General features: G+C 35.8%; 2 protein-coding genes across 2 annotated transcripts; both read left to right on the forward strand.

Annotated features, from left to right (window-relative positions):
* Positions 1-3,859: 3,859 nt before the first annotated feature.
* On the forward strand, positions 3,860-7,149 carry TRIADDRAFT_53970 (uncharacterized protein; the record flags this gene model as incomplete). The annotated part of the gene is made up of 8 exons (XM_002109657.1): positions 3,860-3,958; positions 4,344-4,567; positions 4,615-4,960; positions 5,156-5,770; positions 6,328-6,393; positions 6,536-6,583; positions 6,659-6,826; positions 7,042-7,149. The coding sequence occupies 8 exons, from the start codon at positions 3,860-3,862 to the stop codon at positions 7,147-7,149; spliced, it is 1,674 nt and encodes a 557-aa protein (XP_002109693.1).
* A 461-nt stretch (positions 7,150-7,610) lies between these two features.
* Positions 7,611-8,667, forward strand: TRIADDRAFT_53971 (uncharacterized protein; the record flags this gene model as incomplete). Its single annotated transcript, XM_002109658.1, has 5 exons — positions 7,611-7,672; positions 7,797-7,866; positions 8,025-8,150; positions 8,322-8,372; positions 8,563-8,667. 5 exons carry the CDS (start codon positions 7,611-7,613, stop codon positions 8,665-8,667), a joined length of 414 nt encoding a protein of 137 aa, XP_002109694.1.
* Between the last annotated feature and the right edge of the window lie 11,275 nt (positions 8,668-19,942).

The raw sequence follows: 19,942 nt of genomic DNA on the forward strand, positions 1-19,942 counted from the left end.
TTGTTAGTGATATGGTAAGTATCTTGAATCATACAATATAAATCACGTTGCTAAAGGTACATAAACCATTGTACATTTCTGCAGCTATGGAGAAAAGAAGTACGAATTAATCAATTCATGCCAATCATCGAATTAAATCATGCATTTGCAGCATACTATGGTGAACACCCTGTAGTACTGTGTATTTGCTATAGACTGTAGTTTGTTCTAATTAATACAGTACACAGCATATTTAAAAATCTCTTGCAGGCCAAGGAGAAAACAGATAGAGCCACTCTGAGTTTGCTAATCAGCTTATTTACTACTCAGATTACGGTATCATTATGCTCTGAACAAGCAGATCACAGGCATCATTTGGATACCTTTGTACGTATGCTGTACATAATACTAAAATCATAATCATAACTCAACAACAGCCTTTACCTTATAATAAAATGTGCTATAGATGATACCACATCCAGAAAGGCTTAGTAAAGCAGTTAATGGAGCTAAAATGACGATCCAGTTCATGGTACAAGGGGTCCTATTATGTTGGACGGAGAGTTATACCAAGGGATTAAATCGTAAATAAGACCATTAAGCTCGTTGTTGGGCACTGTACTAGATCGATCGATGTCCGATTACTAACTGTTAGCTGTTTAGGCCAGTATCCCAATGTCATCAAAGCGTAGTTTGATATAGAAATAGTGTCTGGCCTAATATCGATCACTGCCCTATACTTTAGTGTAAATGTAAAGCATGCGCTTAAGCCACCATTTGAAACGGCATACTGTACAGTGTACAGTTAACCTCTCCACTTTCGGTCCTACATGCGCTCATTTGAATATCTCTGCTCGCAAACGCCTTATATTTAGCATAATAATATTAATCAAATCATCATCGAGTCGTGATCCAGTTAGAAGATCTAAGGCATTGGTTTCGATCGAAAATTGCTCATTTGCCTTCAGCCTTGTTAGCGATTGAGCTTTGAGTTAATGCAATTTAATAGCTCAATTTCGAAACATCTCTAATAATCTTGCAATTAAAGCTCATCTATTGGAACTCATTACTCGAATATCCTTCCTTCATAAGTTCAAATTGGAATCATCTTTTGCAATTTATCAACATTCTATTTAGCTATCTGTAACAAAATCAAACGGCATCGGCAATATTGAAGACCCTTTATTGCTTTCAAGTTATGCAGTGCATGATTGGCAGAAAGTACGAACACTAACGATTCAATTTTCAGGGTGTTTTCTAATAATCGATGTTATTATACGGTAGAAGTAGCCGTTGCAATCGGACAAAATCTTCCGTTTTAATCGATTGATTGGTACTGCAGTAATCGTATTGCTAATGTGCTTTACATTATTTCGCAGGTAGACGCGTGCAAACTAGATTCAACATTGTTAATATCATTAGCATGATATATTATCTCATCATCTGTATATCGCATGGAGCCATTCCTTAGGTCATGCTGCTATGCTAATAAATAAACGGTAAGTCACTGTAAATAGTAAAGTCGTATTCAATCTCAAGAAACGATGAATGGGTGTGACAGTGTTATATACTGTATTAGAGTAGAAATATCTATGTTCGGATAATTCTGTTAGCCTATTCTTATTTAGTTAACTTCTAATTTAGATATACTGTTTTTTTAATATAGCACTAACATTTTATGACAGAGACACATATACACATACCGAAATTAATAGTTATAATAGGGATCGCAAATCATCTACTTACAGTTCGAATCATTGTGATTGTAACTTACTTATGGTAGATTGTAAATTATCGTGGAAATGTTCCGTGATAGAGGACATATCGTAATCTGACTATTCTGTATTAGTCATTACATGTCTATGTTCGTAAATACTGTTGTCTGCATTAAGGGAGCAATAGCTATAATTAATATCTAATTCAGTGAATGATTCCAAAGTTAATCGTACTAACTATGACTCATGAACTATTGAGGAAGAGTATATAAATGGAGTACTGTATATCGTGTAATAAAGTGGATTCTCAAACTTAGTGTTTAACGTAAAATACGAGGCGTTTAAGTCTTTGTGTAGTCTGCTAGTAGAGCAAAAGTGTTTCTGATAGTGTAGATATCGTTCCTTGATACGTGGTTCAAGGAATTAACTTATTGATCGTACATTACATTATCTTGTTGCAAAGCTGTTTTGTGACAATGGGTTATCGTTTTTAGCTCATCATTTGTTTAAAATTTGACAGTAAAGCAAACCTAGAGTAACGTAGTTTATATACAGCTTTAATTTAGGTAGAAAAAAAGTCATGATGGCTAAAACTTTGAAAACCTACGTTAGAAAGTAAAAGTAAATGGACTCGTAGCATAGGATAGAGTAACCAAACCTCCCGATATTATTTTGTATGATTTATGTTGTGTTCATCTCCACAATTTTTCGACTATTGCTACGTCGTAGTGATGTGTAGATCCGATATTGCTAAGTTTCCGTTATCGTTCAGTAGTTTCATGCCTAACTACGTTATTAACTTGCGTTGTCAACTACTAGATTGAAAAACGGACATAGAGACCATAAAGATTGACTTTATACTGTACGAATATATGTATATGTATATGTTATCAGAGTGTTAATCGCTCACACTAGCACCAGCTCTTCGCCGAATTTCTACGATATCGTACAGGCTAGTTATGTTGTAGTGTTTGTCCTTTGCTATAATCTTGCAAGCATTAACTAAGGCGTAAAGACCAAGGATTAAGCACTCCCCGATTAAGGTTGAACTAGTTTGAACTACTTGACGCAAAATGTTAATTTTCACCTCAAATTACGAGTATGAGGATAGCAAGTGTGAGAGATCCCAAATGCTACCGTAGGATGATAGCCAAATATGGCATACTTGCCTTATTGGACTCGGAAAATGGTCATTGCTAGTAATCTCGTCATCATAGTTTTGCCAATCAATTCTAAGATTTGTTACTATCATGACAAACATCCTGATCTCATTCGAGAGGCGGTCATTTTTCAAATGTACAATACAATTTTCTATCGACGTTTCTCAATCAGCATATCATGATTAGCCTGAAAATATTTCAGGTTATTCTCAATCTTTTACCAGGTTGTGAGTTGGTTGCTTATGCAGATTTAAACTTTACGAAAGCCGTTTGGATGATTAGCTCTGGCCCAAAAAACCAGTGCACAGCTCGCTGTTTCATTTCATTTTGCCTATTTGTAACAGGTTTTATGCCTTGCTCATCCATTTCATGTTTATCAACTCATCTTACGTCGTCTACTGAAGTTATAGAGCATTTTAGAGCTTTAGTCGAATAAGGTTGCCACTATGAAGGGCAGCTGGCATAAAAAAAATTGCTGCAAGTATCCCAAAATGAGCTAGCTATCCTCTTCTTGCAAGTCCCTGCCCTTCTCCATATCAATATGGCCCCATTTCTAGGCTACAGTACTGTACACAGATACCGTAAACTTGCATTTATAGGTACGGTATTCCCATACTGTAAGCTAAGATATTGAGATGCTGTACTGTAGCATATCCATCGAGAAATTGGCATTTCAGCTATAATCCAGGAGGCAGACAACGATTTTAGTTGTGTTATCTTATCCATTAAGGCCTAGCCAAGGCTTGATGACCTTTATAATTGCTAGTGTATCCATATTGAATTGGACTGTCTACAAATACTAATTAACTCGTTCAAATTTGGCTAGGGGGATTGCTTAGTAAACGTAATCGACTTGGGAAAAATAACAAATTGACGATTATCGCTTGGATTGTTCATTTTAAAACGCTTCTTAAGACAATATATTGGATAATACGACGCTAGATTGGATTATGCGCGATAAAAATGAGTAATTGGTTAGGTGGTGCAATATCAGATCAAATCGACATGGACGATGATGAAGAACTTGGTAATGAATGGGGAATTTCTAGTAGTTATGTTTCCGCATCATCTAAACCTGCTAAAGCTGTTGTTAAAGAAACTAAGGTATGCAATAGGTCTACTAGTACTAGGCGATATCCCGATTTGAATAAGTAGATGCAAATTCTACATTGAATTGTGCTTGCATAAACTAATCTTGCTACTATAATATAATATACATTTATTAACAGTGAAGTATAACTGTAGCTAAGAAGATAGTTGGCACTGGAAAATAGTGAACTAGCGCAGCATTGTACGCATAAAAATGAGATGTGATTGTTGCACTCTTATTATGCATTCGATGTGCGTTGTGCCATGTACCGCTTGAGTTCTCATCGTAGGAAAGTTGTAGACGAACCAATGTGCTCATTCGATATCATCAACTGATGCTTTAGGGATCTCCATCAGATGATTTAATTGACTACTATTTTTGGGAATTAAAAATGATTAGGTGGTTAGCTCAGTGAATCAGCTACCCATGCGGAACGATAAGAAGTCATCGTCGTCGGATTCTGGTCCAAGTTCCAGCCGAAGTGAAAACAGTCAGAAATCAACAGATCAGAATAACAAGAATAGTAAAGGCGGCGATCAGGATCGCAAGACAGCGATTCAAGCAATTGTAATTTTAGATTCCGATGAAGAAGTGGATGAAAAGATTCAAGTGGTGGAGAATCTGTAGAGATAGATCGTCATCCATTATCACCTCCTTTCGGGATCACCAGCAGCGATAAAAAATCCGATCAAAAAAGACCTTCCCATCATACCAAACGTGGAGATGGAGGGATATTCGAACCTCTTAAGTTGCAATCTGATGTAGCCCACGATGAAAATACTGTTAAATTGTTTAGTGATATAGACTCTGATTCTACATTATCGGTAGAAGATAGTGAAGACTTAAAGAGCACTAAACACGAACATGTTGAAGGACACAGTAAGGAATCTCAGGATGAAATGAGCCAGACCCAAATTAAGATCAAGCCAGCCGCAGAAACAGCATTAGATCACTTGTCGATTCCTAAAGAGAACAACAACAATAATTCTAACTTGTCTCCGTTGAAAGATAAACCTGTAAGCTAACATGATGTCTTTATAGTTTCATTCGTAAAACTAGAACAGCCTTGACTTGTGTATGCTAAAATGAACTACTGACCTAGAAACAGTAGTAAAGAGATTTAATAACATTTGCGATAATATCACGAATAGTAGTCCAATACAAGTCTTAAACCAATCATAATATAAATATTGCTACTATTATACACACAGGTGAGCGATGTTAATCAGCAACCAAGGAAGACGGAAAGAGCCAAAAATGATCTTTCAAAGTTGTTACACAATTCCAATTCTTCAGTCCTTAAGCATGATAACAGGAGTCACAGCAACATTTATTCTACATCTAACGACAAACCTGTTAAATCGCCTATAACCCATGATAGGAATAGCGATCAAAATACAAGTTTAAGAAGCTTCAATCTTGATCATGATATACCGAGCACTTGCGCAATAGACTCTCCAGTACGATCTCGCGATGGAAAAGATGATAATTATAATTTGCCAGGAATTGATTCGATTTCAAGCTTGCCGAGTTGCTCTACCGTTATGGATAAGGTACCTGAAAATTTATTAAATTACAAGAACGACGATGTAACAGGTGCAAGGAAAATGGAAGCTTTCTCCCCATTACATTCTGAGACATCACATGGCGAATATCTAGGCATGTCTACATTAAACGGTGAGAAAGACATCGAAAATGACCCTGAAGCAAGTGAAATAAACCAACTTGATTATACTCGAAAAATGGAATCCGTAGATATGTTTGCGACGAACGCAAAGAAGGATACGCAAAAGCGTAAACGTAAAAGGATTGATAATGCTCAACCAGTACGTGATGATGATTTTAAAATTTTTATTAATTTTTATATCGTTCCTTAAAGCGTAATAATAACGTGTACAGTATTGTAGCATTGCTGTACGATAATTAATATGATAGTGTCTAAATATGACTGATAGAATGACTTAATAGCCATTTTAATCAAGACAGTAATTCAGTAATTAACATGTCATCTATTATGACATAACTCGGTAGAACAGAATTGGATTTTAATTGTAAGTAACACCTAGAATAGTCAACTAAACGTACTAATTGAAGCTGGTGTAGGCTGCATGTGGTAATCAATCACTAACTAATGTTACATTTTTTTCATGCAGTTGTTCATTATCTTGTTTGAAGTATAATAAGTACTTTTCGGCCAGGGTACCATCTTTAAGTAACGAAACTTATATCGTTATCTCTGCTATTAATATTATACAATATTTCAGTTATACGAACATAATGATGATAACAAGAACTCCGGCAATATTTTGTTATCTAGTTGACAGAGAATCGTTAAAATGGCATTCCAGTTTTGAGTGTACATGAAATTAATTTCTTTCTATAGAGTAACTCTAAGATGCAAAGACAAGAAATAATACAGGAAAAGCGAAAGGCAAAATCTAGGAAAGAGGTATCATAATATAGTTTAGGCATTTGCAGTTATAGCAACATATTGGATACTTTCTCTTTAAAAGTAATAGTATTTTCCTTATTTTACTTTTTGTTGGAATCTACTAATTTTTTCACTACTACCATATTACTAATAATATCAGGTAGAAAAAAAGGTCGCTAAATTAAATACCATGGAACATTGCATTGAAGTAAGCCTAATATTTCGGCGTTTTCCGTTCATGAAATGTACACCCCTAGCTGACTGCTTTATTGCAACTCTTTAGCTCATGTCTGTCCAAGCGGACCGCCGTTTACTAGAAGTTGACGGTGGTGAGGAAATTTGGAATTGTCTGAAGAAAAGTAAGGCGCATTGTAAGATAGCCGATAATGATGTAAAAAATACTGTGTTGTGGAAATGTGAAAGTATTGGAGTTTTCGAAAATGATGACAAGGTATGCGTGTCGTTTCATGATTTAGATGAAGGTTAATTATTTTTACCTCCTAAATTCGTACATGATTATTTATTATGCATCACTGATATGGTCTACGAATTGTTTTTACTTAAAGATATTTATATTTCATGTTTGTATTACTATCGTTAAGATTAACTTTAGTAATCGTCTGGATGGTGAACTTTATTATAAAAATTTATTTTCACTGACTTCAGGTTAAAGTGAATCACACTGCTACAGAAACGGAAGACATCATGGTCTACATCACTTGTTTAAACTTTTTACAGAAAGTCACGAATGAATACTATGTAATGTTATGTTAAATTTCAGAAGCTGTCATTAATGCTTGACGCAGATTGCTGTTACTGTACTTATAAGTTGAAGATATTACTGCTTTATATCTAAATTTGACTCTGAGATCGTGCTTAATTATTAATTCGAACGATCATACAGAATGGAGGATGCTCGTCTGGCCTAACTGCCTTTGTAAACCGGATTAAAAGAATATGCAGGAAAAAAACTGTCTATATTTTTGTTGATCGGATGGCATCCTGTTTTAGGTAACTCAAATGCCCAGTGTTTCAGTTATGACTTACTACCCTTTGGACTGGTGTAGTTGCTTAATATTATGGATATTTGTCAAAAATTAAACTTGATTGTATGCAGGAGCGATGGTTTGACCACTAAAAAAGAGTGGGAAAATCCCTTGAAAAGACATCAGTTGCAGTCGGTATTGCTGGATTTGTACTTTTCTACCAATACTCAGGTCTTTTTGGTAGACAACATGGAAATCGTTGGCGATATGATGGCACGCCTCATTAAGGCTGTTGCCCAGAAACCATTTAAGTACTTATACATTTTCCCTGTTCACATTTTGTTATGTTTGAAAATACTACTGTTCTATTATTTATTTTTGGCGGCACTACTTACAAAATATTTATACTTAATTTTTTAAATGTTGGTTAAAAAGAAAATCGCGATCTCCAAATTTCGATTTTTTTGTTGAGACTGGATCGTCATCAGGAATGAAGTCTACACGAGTATGATAAATTCTATGCTACAGACCATATTTAATTGATTATTTTAATATTACTAATGATCGAGAGCATCTTTATTTCGTTTTGTATCAGTATGAAAATAGTTTATCTGACAAGATGCGTGTGCTGTTCCTATTAAATGGAGGTTCTTTGATTTACAGATATCAGAAAAGACTGATTCTGTGTCTGAAGCATGGAAGAATGCACTACTTAATGTTCATAAGCTAGGACAGAATATAGCCGAGGCTATCGTGAACGAATATAAAACACCCGGAGACTTAATTATGGTACGTTTAAAAATTGCCTGCTATAGCACGTAAATGATTAAATGAAATTCACTTCTAATATCGTACTGATTTGATACGGAATCCGTACCGTAGACCTTAAATCGCAAAGAAAATTTCTTTTTGTATAATGGGTTATGTTTAAGTACTAGACTTTCACTTGACTATGACTAGGCATATAGATCTAATGCTGAAGATTGCAATCAACTTTTAGCTAATATCAAGGTATTGATGTTCATTACATATTATGCAAACCTAGACTGGTTTACCTAACTTAATCCAATTGTATATTCTTTCAAAGTTGCACGAAGGTGCAGTTGGTAATTGTAATGTACAGTGATTAAGGAGATGCGATTGATAATTATACATTATAAGAAACTACTTGACGGGATTGATATACGTATATAAACTATAGGCTCGTCGCGGAGTTGCAGGATCTAGTGAGCGCCGTATCGGACCAGCATTGTCTAGAAATATTCATAAAATTTTCACTTCGAGTCAACCTTTAGACGAAATTTAAGACCAACTGTAGGAATGGTATTGAAATAGTCAACTCTGTCAAGTTTAGTCTTTTACTGTTGTATCATCGATTTATTCTATTGTAACTGACTGTTATAACATAATTTCATATTCTCCAAACTGTTATATTGTAGCTTTTAGATAATGTGATTGAAAATTATCCCAATCACCTTCATTATATTAGTATATTTGTGTTATTGTGATAGCATGTAGTGTTATGGTTCTGACAAATGGCTTATTGGTCTTGTTATCTTTGAATTTTTTGAATATTTGGATTTGCCATTCTAGTTGTAAATGTGTAACAAAGACTTTTTGGTTGTACAACATTACCGTACAGCTAAAGTTAGTACTGAAAATGTAAAATTCTCTCCCTTAAAATAGAATGTAAGTATTGTATTTACGAAACGATTGTTACAGAGTATTTCATAGCATAGAAGAAGCTAAATTTCAAGTTGAACTATTCCAATGACCATACGTTTACATCGGTAGGCATCTATAGAACGTTAATGACAGCATATGATGTTTTGATTTATATAATAATATGAATTTCGCATGCTTCTTAATTTCAATAAACTCAAAAACTTTTTGTTCTGTAGTGATATACACGATGTATGTTTATACTACCGTATCAGCACATACATTGATCTGGTTTTGCTCAGATTAGCTCAAATCTTCTACATCTCTTATTTAAAACTATTGCATTTATTACATTTATACATACCAAAAGCAGCATCAGGTTGTACTTTATAGTTCGCAGCGAGTCATATGCATTACAGTGCAATCATGATGATATGCTGTAAATCATGAGAAACCGTTTTAAATCGATTAATCATAATCGCTGGTACCTCTGAATAGTACTTACTCTTTAATTAATCAATCCAGAGGTACTTTAGAAACGTAATACGATGCTCATATACGCGTAAGTAAAGTAAGAAACGGCATTTTGCCGCTAGTCTGTTGCTCATGGCAGTATTCTTATTAGACAAGCCAAGTGTGCGTTGTTCGATTTTTTTAAGGCTCAAGCCATGCTGCACTTATCCTTGAATTACTGCAGTACATTAACATTCTTCAATACTAAGGTAATGTCACTGAAATGTTTCTTGTGACAGTACTTGCTACAAAAAAATGTTGAGAGCAATCTTCTCAATCTTTGCTGTTTCCCACAACGATGATTCGCATCGCAGCTACGATGGTGACATAATTTTGTTAGCGAACTTGATTAATGAATGCGAGTAATGGCTGAATGAGTTATTTTCAGATCGAAATTATGCCACAGCTATCTTTATTCACAAATTGTAGTGAGTACACTAAGTATACAACCACTACCAAGTTTACAGCAATGTGGTTAGGTAATTTGTATGTATGAAACTACAATAAGTAAACCGACTACTAAATAAAACATTTCTATCACATTTGTCTTTGTGTACAAAAGCCGCACCTGATTACCATACCAAGTAAATAAACTATCTAGAGCACGTAGTATATCATTAATATTTAAATAATTAAAATATAGTAATGATCATGTACAGTAGGTATTGATATTCACTATTCTAATTCGTTATCCGCTTCAATAAAGGCCTTCACTGTAAACGCTATCATTTATTTCTTACTAACAGAAAATACTGGAGTTAGTTAATTTCTTTTACTGCAAGTCTCTGAGAGTTAAATTGAGATCAAGTTAGAGTAGATAGTAAAGCTTTGGCCCGTTCACATGGCTGCTTAGTAGGCCCATTCATAATTATAATAATCTCCATTACTCAGATACTCAGCGTAAATAGCTTAAACGATGGTATGTTATTTTAGAAGTCTTAACCCTTTAATGTATCATCATGTAAGCTATTTACGCTAAGTATCTGAGTAATTGAGGTTATTATGAATGGGACCTACTGTACATAGACTATGCTAGGATTAAATACGCATATTAGAAGTAAAATGGTACACAATCGGTGTCTACTGGAGTAGATTTCTCGGATTTTAATTCTCGCGTAGATGCCTTGACTTTTGATAGGCACAGTATCCTCTAACTTCTACCACTTCACGGTGGATAAGAACTATACTGTAGGCCTGTGAGTAGGGTAATTTACATTCTATTTATTTATTTATTCTCCAAACTGAATACTGCCTTGGTGCAGTTCGCGCTATATTGTACAGTAGGTAGCCACAAAATGATATCTTCTACTAAGCTAAATACTAGGCAACATGGCGATGCTGTTTGTGACACTGGCAGACAGTCTGTCTTGAGGCTTTCTCTATTTCCATACTAACTTTGTGGCAGGATCAATTAATAACTTAGTGCTCGGTTCCAGGCATTGATTATAACCATAAACCAGGTTATCAATTCATATATTAAAGCTCAATTCCTGAGACTAATCATAACTATCTGCAACAGGGACTGAGCTAGAAAAATATATCCAATCCACTGGTATAGTGCAGTCGTGATTGTAGAATTACGATAGATACTCTCAGCAAGAATCGTTTAAACAAATACTGTACGCAGCTCGGCATCTTTTAAATGTTCAATGTGAGTGACTGATTTGTTTAACTCGTCTTTAGTAATGAATGGCATGGCTCCATTTATAGCGTGCATTAAGTTAACATGGGCTTTCACCAGCAAATCAAATAACCAGCTATTCTCATTATGATCTAGTGGAAAAACAAGCATTAATTTATTGCTCACTGAATAATGAGGCAAAGCAATAAAATAACAATAAGTGCCTAAGACAAGAATTGTATCCTGTTCTAATCCCAATAACTTTTTTAGGAGAAAGATACTGACCATTAATGCGAATGAATGTATTCGCAGTATCATACCTTGCAATCACTTTTTCTTAAAGGGTTTCACTGACAGGGTGATTATATCGATAGCATGGCCATGGATAGCACGAACGGCATAGTTACAAGTCTCTCTATTCATAACCATAATGAGGAAGGCAGAAAATTCTACGATACTTTATAAACTGCTGCGTATTCATATGATAAATGTTTCTAACTTTGACGAAAGTCAATTTTATTGATAGATAGAAAGTTTATCGATTTGCGTTTTATAAGGGCTGATCAACTGTCAAGCGTTCGACGAGCTACCCCTAAGGCTTGCTACCATGCTGCTATTCTATTTCTCAATTACGTCTTTCAGAACTTTGTATGTTTTATCATTTTGTTGTGGTTCTCTCGCCAGAGCTGTCGCTAGGTTATCTGATATGACTTCAAAAGAGAAGAGTTGAAAATAGCTATATACTGTAGTCAGCTGCTTTTTCAAAGTTAAATGCATCTATCGCAAGAGTTAAAAGTTCCACTTCGAGATGGATAGCTTTTAATACGCCCATTGATTATAAATATAAATAGTCATCTGGTAATGGAGTGTCATTACCTAATATCCAGATTAAAAAGTATTTCACCTCACATTGTGGCGCATATATTTCAATGTCGATCGAATGCACGTATAAGCTAAAGTCTTCGACCAAATTATTAGATCAAATCCATCTGCATTTTCATTTTTTGGTCTCGTTTCTTGATCCCTTAAGGTAAAAATATCCGAGCTAGTAGATCAAAGCAAATTAAAAATTGACGCACGATCTGGAAGTAGGCTTAAAGGTACCGAACAAAATGTAGCTTATGAAATTAATATTCATTCACTTTGTTGTTCCAAGTGAAAACATTTGATGATATTTTATTTCAATCAAGTTTATTGAATACGTAGCAGTCTTGTTTATTGTGGAAGTTGTTTTTATTTTACAATCATTTCTGAATATACAGCATTGCCTAAGAGATAATTAAATTACAAGCAAATAAATTCAATGCATGGCAATTTGGCAGTATAATGTATCGTTCATTTCAATCTGGAAGCAATTGATGACGAGAACACCATGTACGGCAAGTTGTTCACATTCAGTGCGATTTCTGCTGAAATGGAACGGTATTGCTTTGAATTTCTTACATTTGTGTAGTCTCTCGTAGCCGACTGATAGCTATCTGGCGTTATTATATCTGTCCCTGTAAGTTATTTATGAAGACATCATGGTGTGCTCTTGCCTCGATTGGCTAGCTGCAACTTTTCTTTTAGTTATTTACTCAGTAACCTAATGACTAGTAATCAATTTGCCTCATGACTCATCCTATTGGTCATTATAAACTTCTGGAAATGGCCGTAATTTCTTTCTATTGGATCTCAAAAATAGTTTAGAAACCGAATTCAACTACAACAAATTGAGCCAAGCTTGAAAATGCAATCGGCTTTATTCACTATAGAACATTAAATGAAATAAAGTTGGTTAACAAATTGAATTTAATCCATTGAAAGGTGTTATTCAATCTTTCTTTGCAACCCAATGGACGTGTGGAATACATATCGATGTCATGCTGAAAAAATAGAATGGTATAAATTAAATCAAGCCCAAACTAGGTCAATTGTATATGTAGTTTTAGCCTAATAAACTATCTGAGGAGATATCCGTCTACGGGTAGATATATAAATATTATACGAAATACAACTTTGATTTTTGAACCACTACAACAAATTGAACCAAGCTTGAAAATGCAATCGGTTTTATTCACTATAGAACATTAGATGAAATGAAAGTTGGTTAACAAATTGAATTTAATCCATTGAAAGGTGCTATTCAATCTTTCTTTGCAACCCAATGGACGTGTGGAATACATATCGATGTCATGCTGAAAAAATAGAATGGTATAAATTAAATCAAGCCCAAACTAGGTCAATTGTATATGTAGTTTTAGCCTAATAAACTATCTGAGGAGATATCCGTCTACGGGTAGATATATGAATATTATACGAAATACAACTTCGATTTTTGAACCACTACAACAAATTGAACCAAGCCTGAAAATGCAATCGGTTTTATTCACTATAGAACATTAGATGAAAGAAAGTTGGTTAACAAATTGAATTTAATCCATTGAAAGGTGTTATTCAATCTTTCTTTGCAACCCAATGGACGTGTGGAATTACTGGAATACATATCGATGTCATGCTGAAAAAATAGAATGGTATAAATTAAATCAAGCCCAAACTAGGTCAATTGTATATGTAGTTTTAGCCTAATAAACTATCTGAGGAGATATCCTTCCACGGGTAGATATATAAATATTCGGGTAAATATTATTATATAGGAATTTCAAGGGAATACAACTTTTAATTTTTGAACCACCACAACAACTTGAACCAAGCCTCAAAATGCGATCGGTTTTATTCAATAGAGAACATGTTGGTTAACAAATTGAATTGATTGAATCCATTGGAAGATGTTATTTAATCTTTCTTTCCAACCCAATGGACATGTCTGATTGATTTTGATGGCATGCTGAAAAGATGGAATTGTCTACAGTAAGTTAAGTCAATTGTATACGTAGTTATAGGCTAATAAAGTATCTGTGGCGATATCCTTCTATGGGTAGATAGATACGAGTAAATATTCTACAGGAATTTCAACGGAATACAACTTGAATAATAATTTTGAAACCAAGGGGTGCCATGGAAAATAATCAGACTTCAGTATATATTGATTTTGGTTAAACATGGTCAGCTGACTTAGGGAAAAGCGTAAACTATTTCTATACTGTACCCTGCATTTTTTGGCCCAACAATTTCTCACTACCGTTCTATGCAATACTGATCATTTTCTCAGCACTAGTCCGTATAGAGAGTGCTGCAAACTGTGTTCATTACTGCGGTATTCCATTCGGCTCCACCCCCTTCAAACCGGACCAACTCGTTGTAACAATAGCGCAAGCCTGACGTCATCAAACCGGTTAATAAACAGGTAATCAAAACATTCACTTGCACGTCTAGCTGTGACTATGCAGGAAATGCACAACATGATGCACAAGCAGGCGTCAAGCACCATACAGCGCCCCCTTCGACAGTCTACAGTACTTACTGTACAATATACTGTACTGTACGTACTGAATGCACTGTACTGTACAAAAGCATCTGTGGATCATACAGTAATTCTCCACGTCCTGTACTGTACCGTACTGGACAGTATAGCTCGCTGACGTGAAATCTACAGTATAGTACCGTACAGTACAGGCCAAAACTAGATTGCAAAACAGGTTTACGGTTTGTTGCATGCGTTACTGTAGTAACTTGCTATTCATCATGTCATCGTTAAGCACCGCTACTGCAATTATTTTTGCTGCTAGAATAGGCAACATTGCTTAAATTAAAGAAGAGCTTCAACGTACGCTACTTTGCAAGTTTGCACGATTGCGATCCACAAGCACTGATTGCACTTCTGAATTACACCTCGCAGTCGAATGGCTGTTTTATGCAGCGCGATACTATGAAATTTCATATGGGCTAAACTGTAGTACCCTGCTGCCTATTTGTTTAATCCCTATTTCAATGAGACAGCACTATCTCAAAATGCGTCATAATCTGATACCGTGCAGCCGCCTAGGACACACTCTTTATTCTTTTAGTATACTGTACTGTAAGACTTGTTATTGTTTACATTGATATCGGCCGAAATAACAATGTCTGCATTGTAAATCAATAAGCATGCAGCAATAAAGTAATCGACTACTGTGGGAGTGGACGGATCAACAGCGACTAAACTGTATCGACTGGCTGCAAGCTGCGCTGTACAGTACAGTACTGTATGGATGGGTACGACTGGAGTACGGATGCAATCATTTTCTTATTTGTGCATCACCATCATTTTCAATCAAGTTAACATTAATTAGGTTAAATGCAGTACCCTACTATACTGTAATGGTTGATCAATCATCATTGGCATCATTCTACTCTCCCTCCCTAACAGTGGAGCGCAAGCAGCGGGGCTACATCGACTGACAAGAGGCCCTGGGGTAGAAGAGAAATTATACTGTGACTGCGTAATCAAAGGTGTTTAACATGTTCAAGTGAATGATGATAGCGAATACTGATTGCATTCATACAGTCAAGATGGCGGATCAATTCATGAAATCGTCATTTTCTCCTGAACTGATCTACCTCATACATAGAGTGTACTGTATATTAAATTGAATCCAATGAAACAAAATGATACCTTAGTTGGCCGACTTACACTTAATGACTAGTAATTAGACGGTTGGCATGAAGAGAAAATCTTCAATTTTGATACTTTTAACAAAGGCACGTGACAAGCACCACCGCCCATCGACTACAATGCATTATTCATTCAGTATTTGTTCAATCAAAGAAATCGCATTTGAAAACCAAGCTATTGACTACTGTAGAATTCGTCGTCCTACATCGTTTCAAGTATTTCCACTTAAATGCTAGCTAAAATGACAGATTATGATGTGCTTACAGCATATGAATTAGCTAGCCATCATTCAGTTCATTTAAAACTGGACTGAATATCTTCCTATTTTCCTGTACTACACTGTAGCGAGGAGCATCAACATTGAATGAACAAAAGATTGGTTTGTTTGAAAATCGTTTGTCGGCGCTTGGATCATGAAGACTACAGTAGAGACCCTCTCATAGAGGGGTTACAATACACTAATGAAGACTGATAGTGTCGCCTTGTACTGTACAGTACTGTACTGTACACTGTACACTCAGTACTGTACGGTATTACTTGTATTTGCCGTGCTACTTTATTTATTATTATTACTACGCTTCCCTATTGTTTTTATCTTTCAAATTTAAAAAACTTGTTGGACGAGCTCTTCCTGTCACTCACTTGAACGGTGAAATTGTCCAGTAGTGTATAGTACAATACCGTACTACAGGATACAGTAGTTAAACCATACTTGATGCTTCAATCTCCAGTCCCGTACAGTGTTGTCAATAATAACAACAACAATGATAAGTTATTGCGCAATATTACAGTACTGGATGCGATAGCAACGATATTCAAAGGCAATGACTCAAAATTTATTTACTATTTATATGCGTTTCCATCAATTAAAATTAGTCAGTTAATCATTTCAATGCGTGTACATTTCATGCAGTCTTCAATAGGCAAAAGAGAAACTTTGCAACAATTTTTCTAGTAGTCATCACTGGATCGATGATAGTTAGTCGGCATTATCCCCACCATCAGTTCAATTTGTCAGCGAGCCAGCCTGATAACTGAGTAATCTTTCTTTTATCGTAGTCATTGGTATATTGATTCGTTATCAGTTTGCACCGTCAACTGGAAAATTTTCAAGTCGACGTCGATATTGAATAATCGTTTTATAGAAAATCGGCAATCTACTTTGGCCAAAGCACTGTAAGTTTGACTAAAGATACTGAATTATGATGAATGTTAGAACAGTAAAGATCTCTACAATAATATTCAAATAAAACTGAAACACGACACCAACCGTCAACTGTACTGATGATTACTAGTTTTGTGAATCACTTTTTACTCAAGAACATCGTTATGTTCAACGGACGCTTGATTGATTGTTGCTTAAGCGTTTAGTCATTGCATTACTCGATCTGCTTTAGTGTTTGATGTGTTGATATGCAATGTAATTTTGTCATCAATGTAGCCAAATTATTTGTTAGTAAGGCTAATTTACTGTAGTATCAATCCAAATGGTCAAATGGTTTTAGTCTTACGGTATCTTCACAAAGAACGTCAACGCCATCTTATCCATTTTAACAATATCATACTACCACTTGGTGCTCAATTGGACATGGAGAATGTACGACAGTCGAGATAAAGTAACAAAACTGAAATTCACATTTTACCCTGGCCATGTTTCATATCCAGTTTAGTGTTGATCTACTGCCATCGACTACTGCCGCTACAGCAGTACTGTCATCTCAATCAGATGACCATGACTGTTGTCATCCATTTGTCGCTTCACGTTCTGCTCTATCAGTATGACTATTGGGTTTTGCCGTAATAGGTTGAAGTCGACGCTTGGCGTGTCACCCATTCCGTGCGTCACTGATGAAGTCATTTTACATGCGTACGTCAATGTTATTGATAGTTGGAAATTAATTTACTACCCAGGAACGCAACTTGACTCAGCTGAGTCAGCAGGCATGATCAGCCAACTTTGTCAACATGGGACAAGTTGGAATAGACTGTACTCTACTGTCCATACGGACGTCAAAGTGATTGAGTGGCGCTCCCAACTACAATTTAATTGACTACCGATTGGCGATACTTTGACTCCGCTGAGTTAGCATGCATAATCAGCCAACTTTGTCAACATGGGAGAAGTTCGAATCCACTAGACTTACTGTACAGTGTACAGTACTGTATACTGGAGTAAATAGGAAAATTGCATTTCAAGTTTGTGCCACAAAACCGTTATCTTGTCAGTACGGTACCGTACACTAGAGACAATGGTCGCTTACTGTTGTTCTTGATACAGTACCTTGCCTTTGTACAGTACGATACTGTAAGCTGAGTGACAGTACATAGACTGTAGACGTTAGGGATCGTATCAAGCAGTCGCTGGTAGCTTACAGTACAATTTTCCACACTGTGGGTCGAGTGGATCCTGTTGGAAAACCAGTCATTAAGTGACAGTACATGGACTGTAGACGTTAGGGATCGTATCTGGCAGTCGCTGGTAGCTTACACTCTTACAGTACAATTTTCCACACTGTGGTCGAGTGGTTCCTGTTGGAAAACCAGTCTTTAAATTAAGTGACAGTACATGGACTGTAGACGTTAGGGATCGTATCTGGCAGTCGCTGGTAGCTTACAGTACAATTTTCCACATTGTGGGTCGAGTGGATCCTGTTAGAAAACCAGTCATTAATTGACAGTAATTCAATGACATCAGTCAATACGTTTGACCGCCAGCCAATGACGTCAGATTAGGCTACAATGACAGTAGCACTGCAGATCAGGTGAAATCTGTCCCGGGCTCAATATTGACGCATTCCATTCTAAACTGGTGTTACTCGACAGTCATTGGCCACCGAGCCTGTTGGGCTATACAATACTGTACTAGGGTCGATCGTACTGTACTGTACTGTATAGAATACGCTAGTAGACTGTAAAAGGAGTGTCAAGTGCAGCTAAAACGAGTTGATGATGAATCTTATTCGCTAGTACAACTTGAATTGATTACCGCCAAGTTGAAGTATTACTATTCACTTTTTTTCTCTTGCTACAAACTAAAAGTGTTGTATCATCACTTCAACTTTGTATTACTATCCATTTTAGGCATTGGTAGCCTCATTGCAAGTACTCAAGGCTAAAACGAAAACGGTCACTCTAGGACAAAAATCACTGCCATTATTTGTTCAACCTTGGAAGTAAAGGGTAGGTTAAACGTAATCTCAAAATGATGATAGATAGATAATGTAGAAATTCATGATTAAAAGCAATGATTGATTGAGTAAGCATCGCATTCTGCTCTATTTCAATTTTGCTGACCGACACTACTGTAGTATCTTCTTCTTCAACTACAATACATAATGGCTACTATTTCAGCTTTTGCTGTAGTTGGACTACTGTAGGCATAGTCTTCAATGTTCTCTACCTTATCACTAGACTACGGTAGGTCATGGTAACCATCAATGAAAGCAATATCCAGTCATGTAATGTGTACAAGGTGATAATGCAACTTGAATACGCGTAGGCTAAGAATCAATAGACTCTATCAGCGGATTAGTATTTTAAACTGCTTCAACTCGCATTCAATGCTACTAAATGACTTCAATTACTGTAACCAAGAATAAGAGTAGTACAAACCGTTGTTGAATAATGCACCTTAGTATAGCGGATAGTAAAATTGGATAGCATAAGCAGCAGCTACCATCCAAGTGACTTGTACACAATCAATTTCCAATAGATAGCACGTAATCGAATCTTCTGACACACAAGATACTGTACAATGTTATTGTTAACTACTCATGTTAGTTAATGCTTGAAATCCTGCTTGTATCGCTTACTAAGCTCGATCCTTGATACTTTTGCCCATTGTGCAATTGTTTACAAGAATTATAAAGTATGCAATAGTACGGAAGTATTTGCCGCCAATTATGCAATGTCATCTGCGTGTGGAAGTAAAATTAAGTCATTTTAACTACGATAGCCTGATAAGTAAAATGATTTCGGTATTGAGTTGATAACACCAACTGTAGTTTAATATCCACTTTTCTCTCTCTTAACTTCTTCAATTGGCCGAAGAAGGATGAAGCACCACTATTCTGTTCATATACTTCAACCTGTCTTGAGGATAAAAACAATACTATGTACTGATATTGTATTGTTAACTGGATGGAAGAACTTATCCTATTCGCACACCGGCACCTGACAAGATCCTAATTCATTGTAATAATTTCTAGGTTTACTCTTTCGTTGAAGAAAAAGTTTACTTGCAGCGATCTA

Source organism: Trichoplax adhaerens, genomic scaffold, assembly GCF_000150275.1.
Source record: "Trichoplax adhaerens TRIADscaffold_2 genomic scaffold, whole genome shotgun sequence".
Classification (NCBI taxonomy): domain Eukaryota; kingdom Metazoa; phylum Placozoa; class Uniplacotomia; order Trichoplacea; family Trichoplacidae; genus Trichoplax; species Trichoplax adhaerens.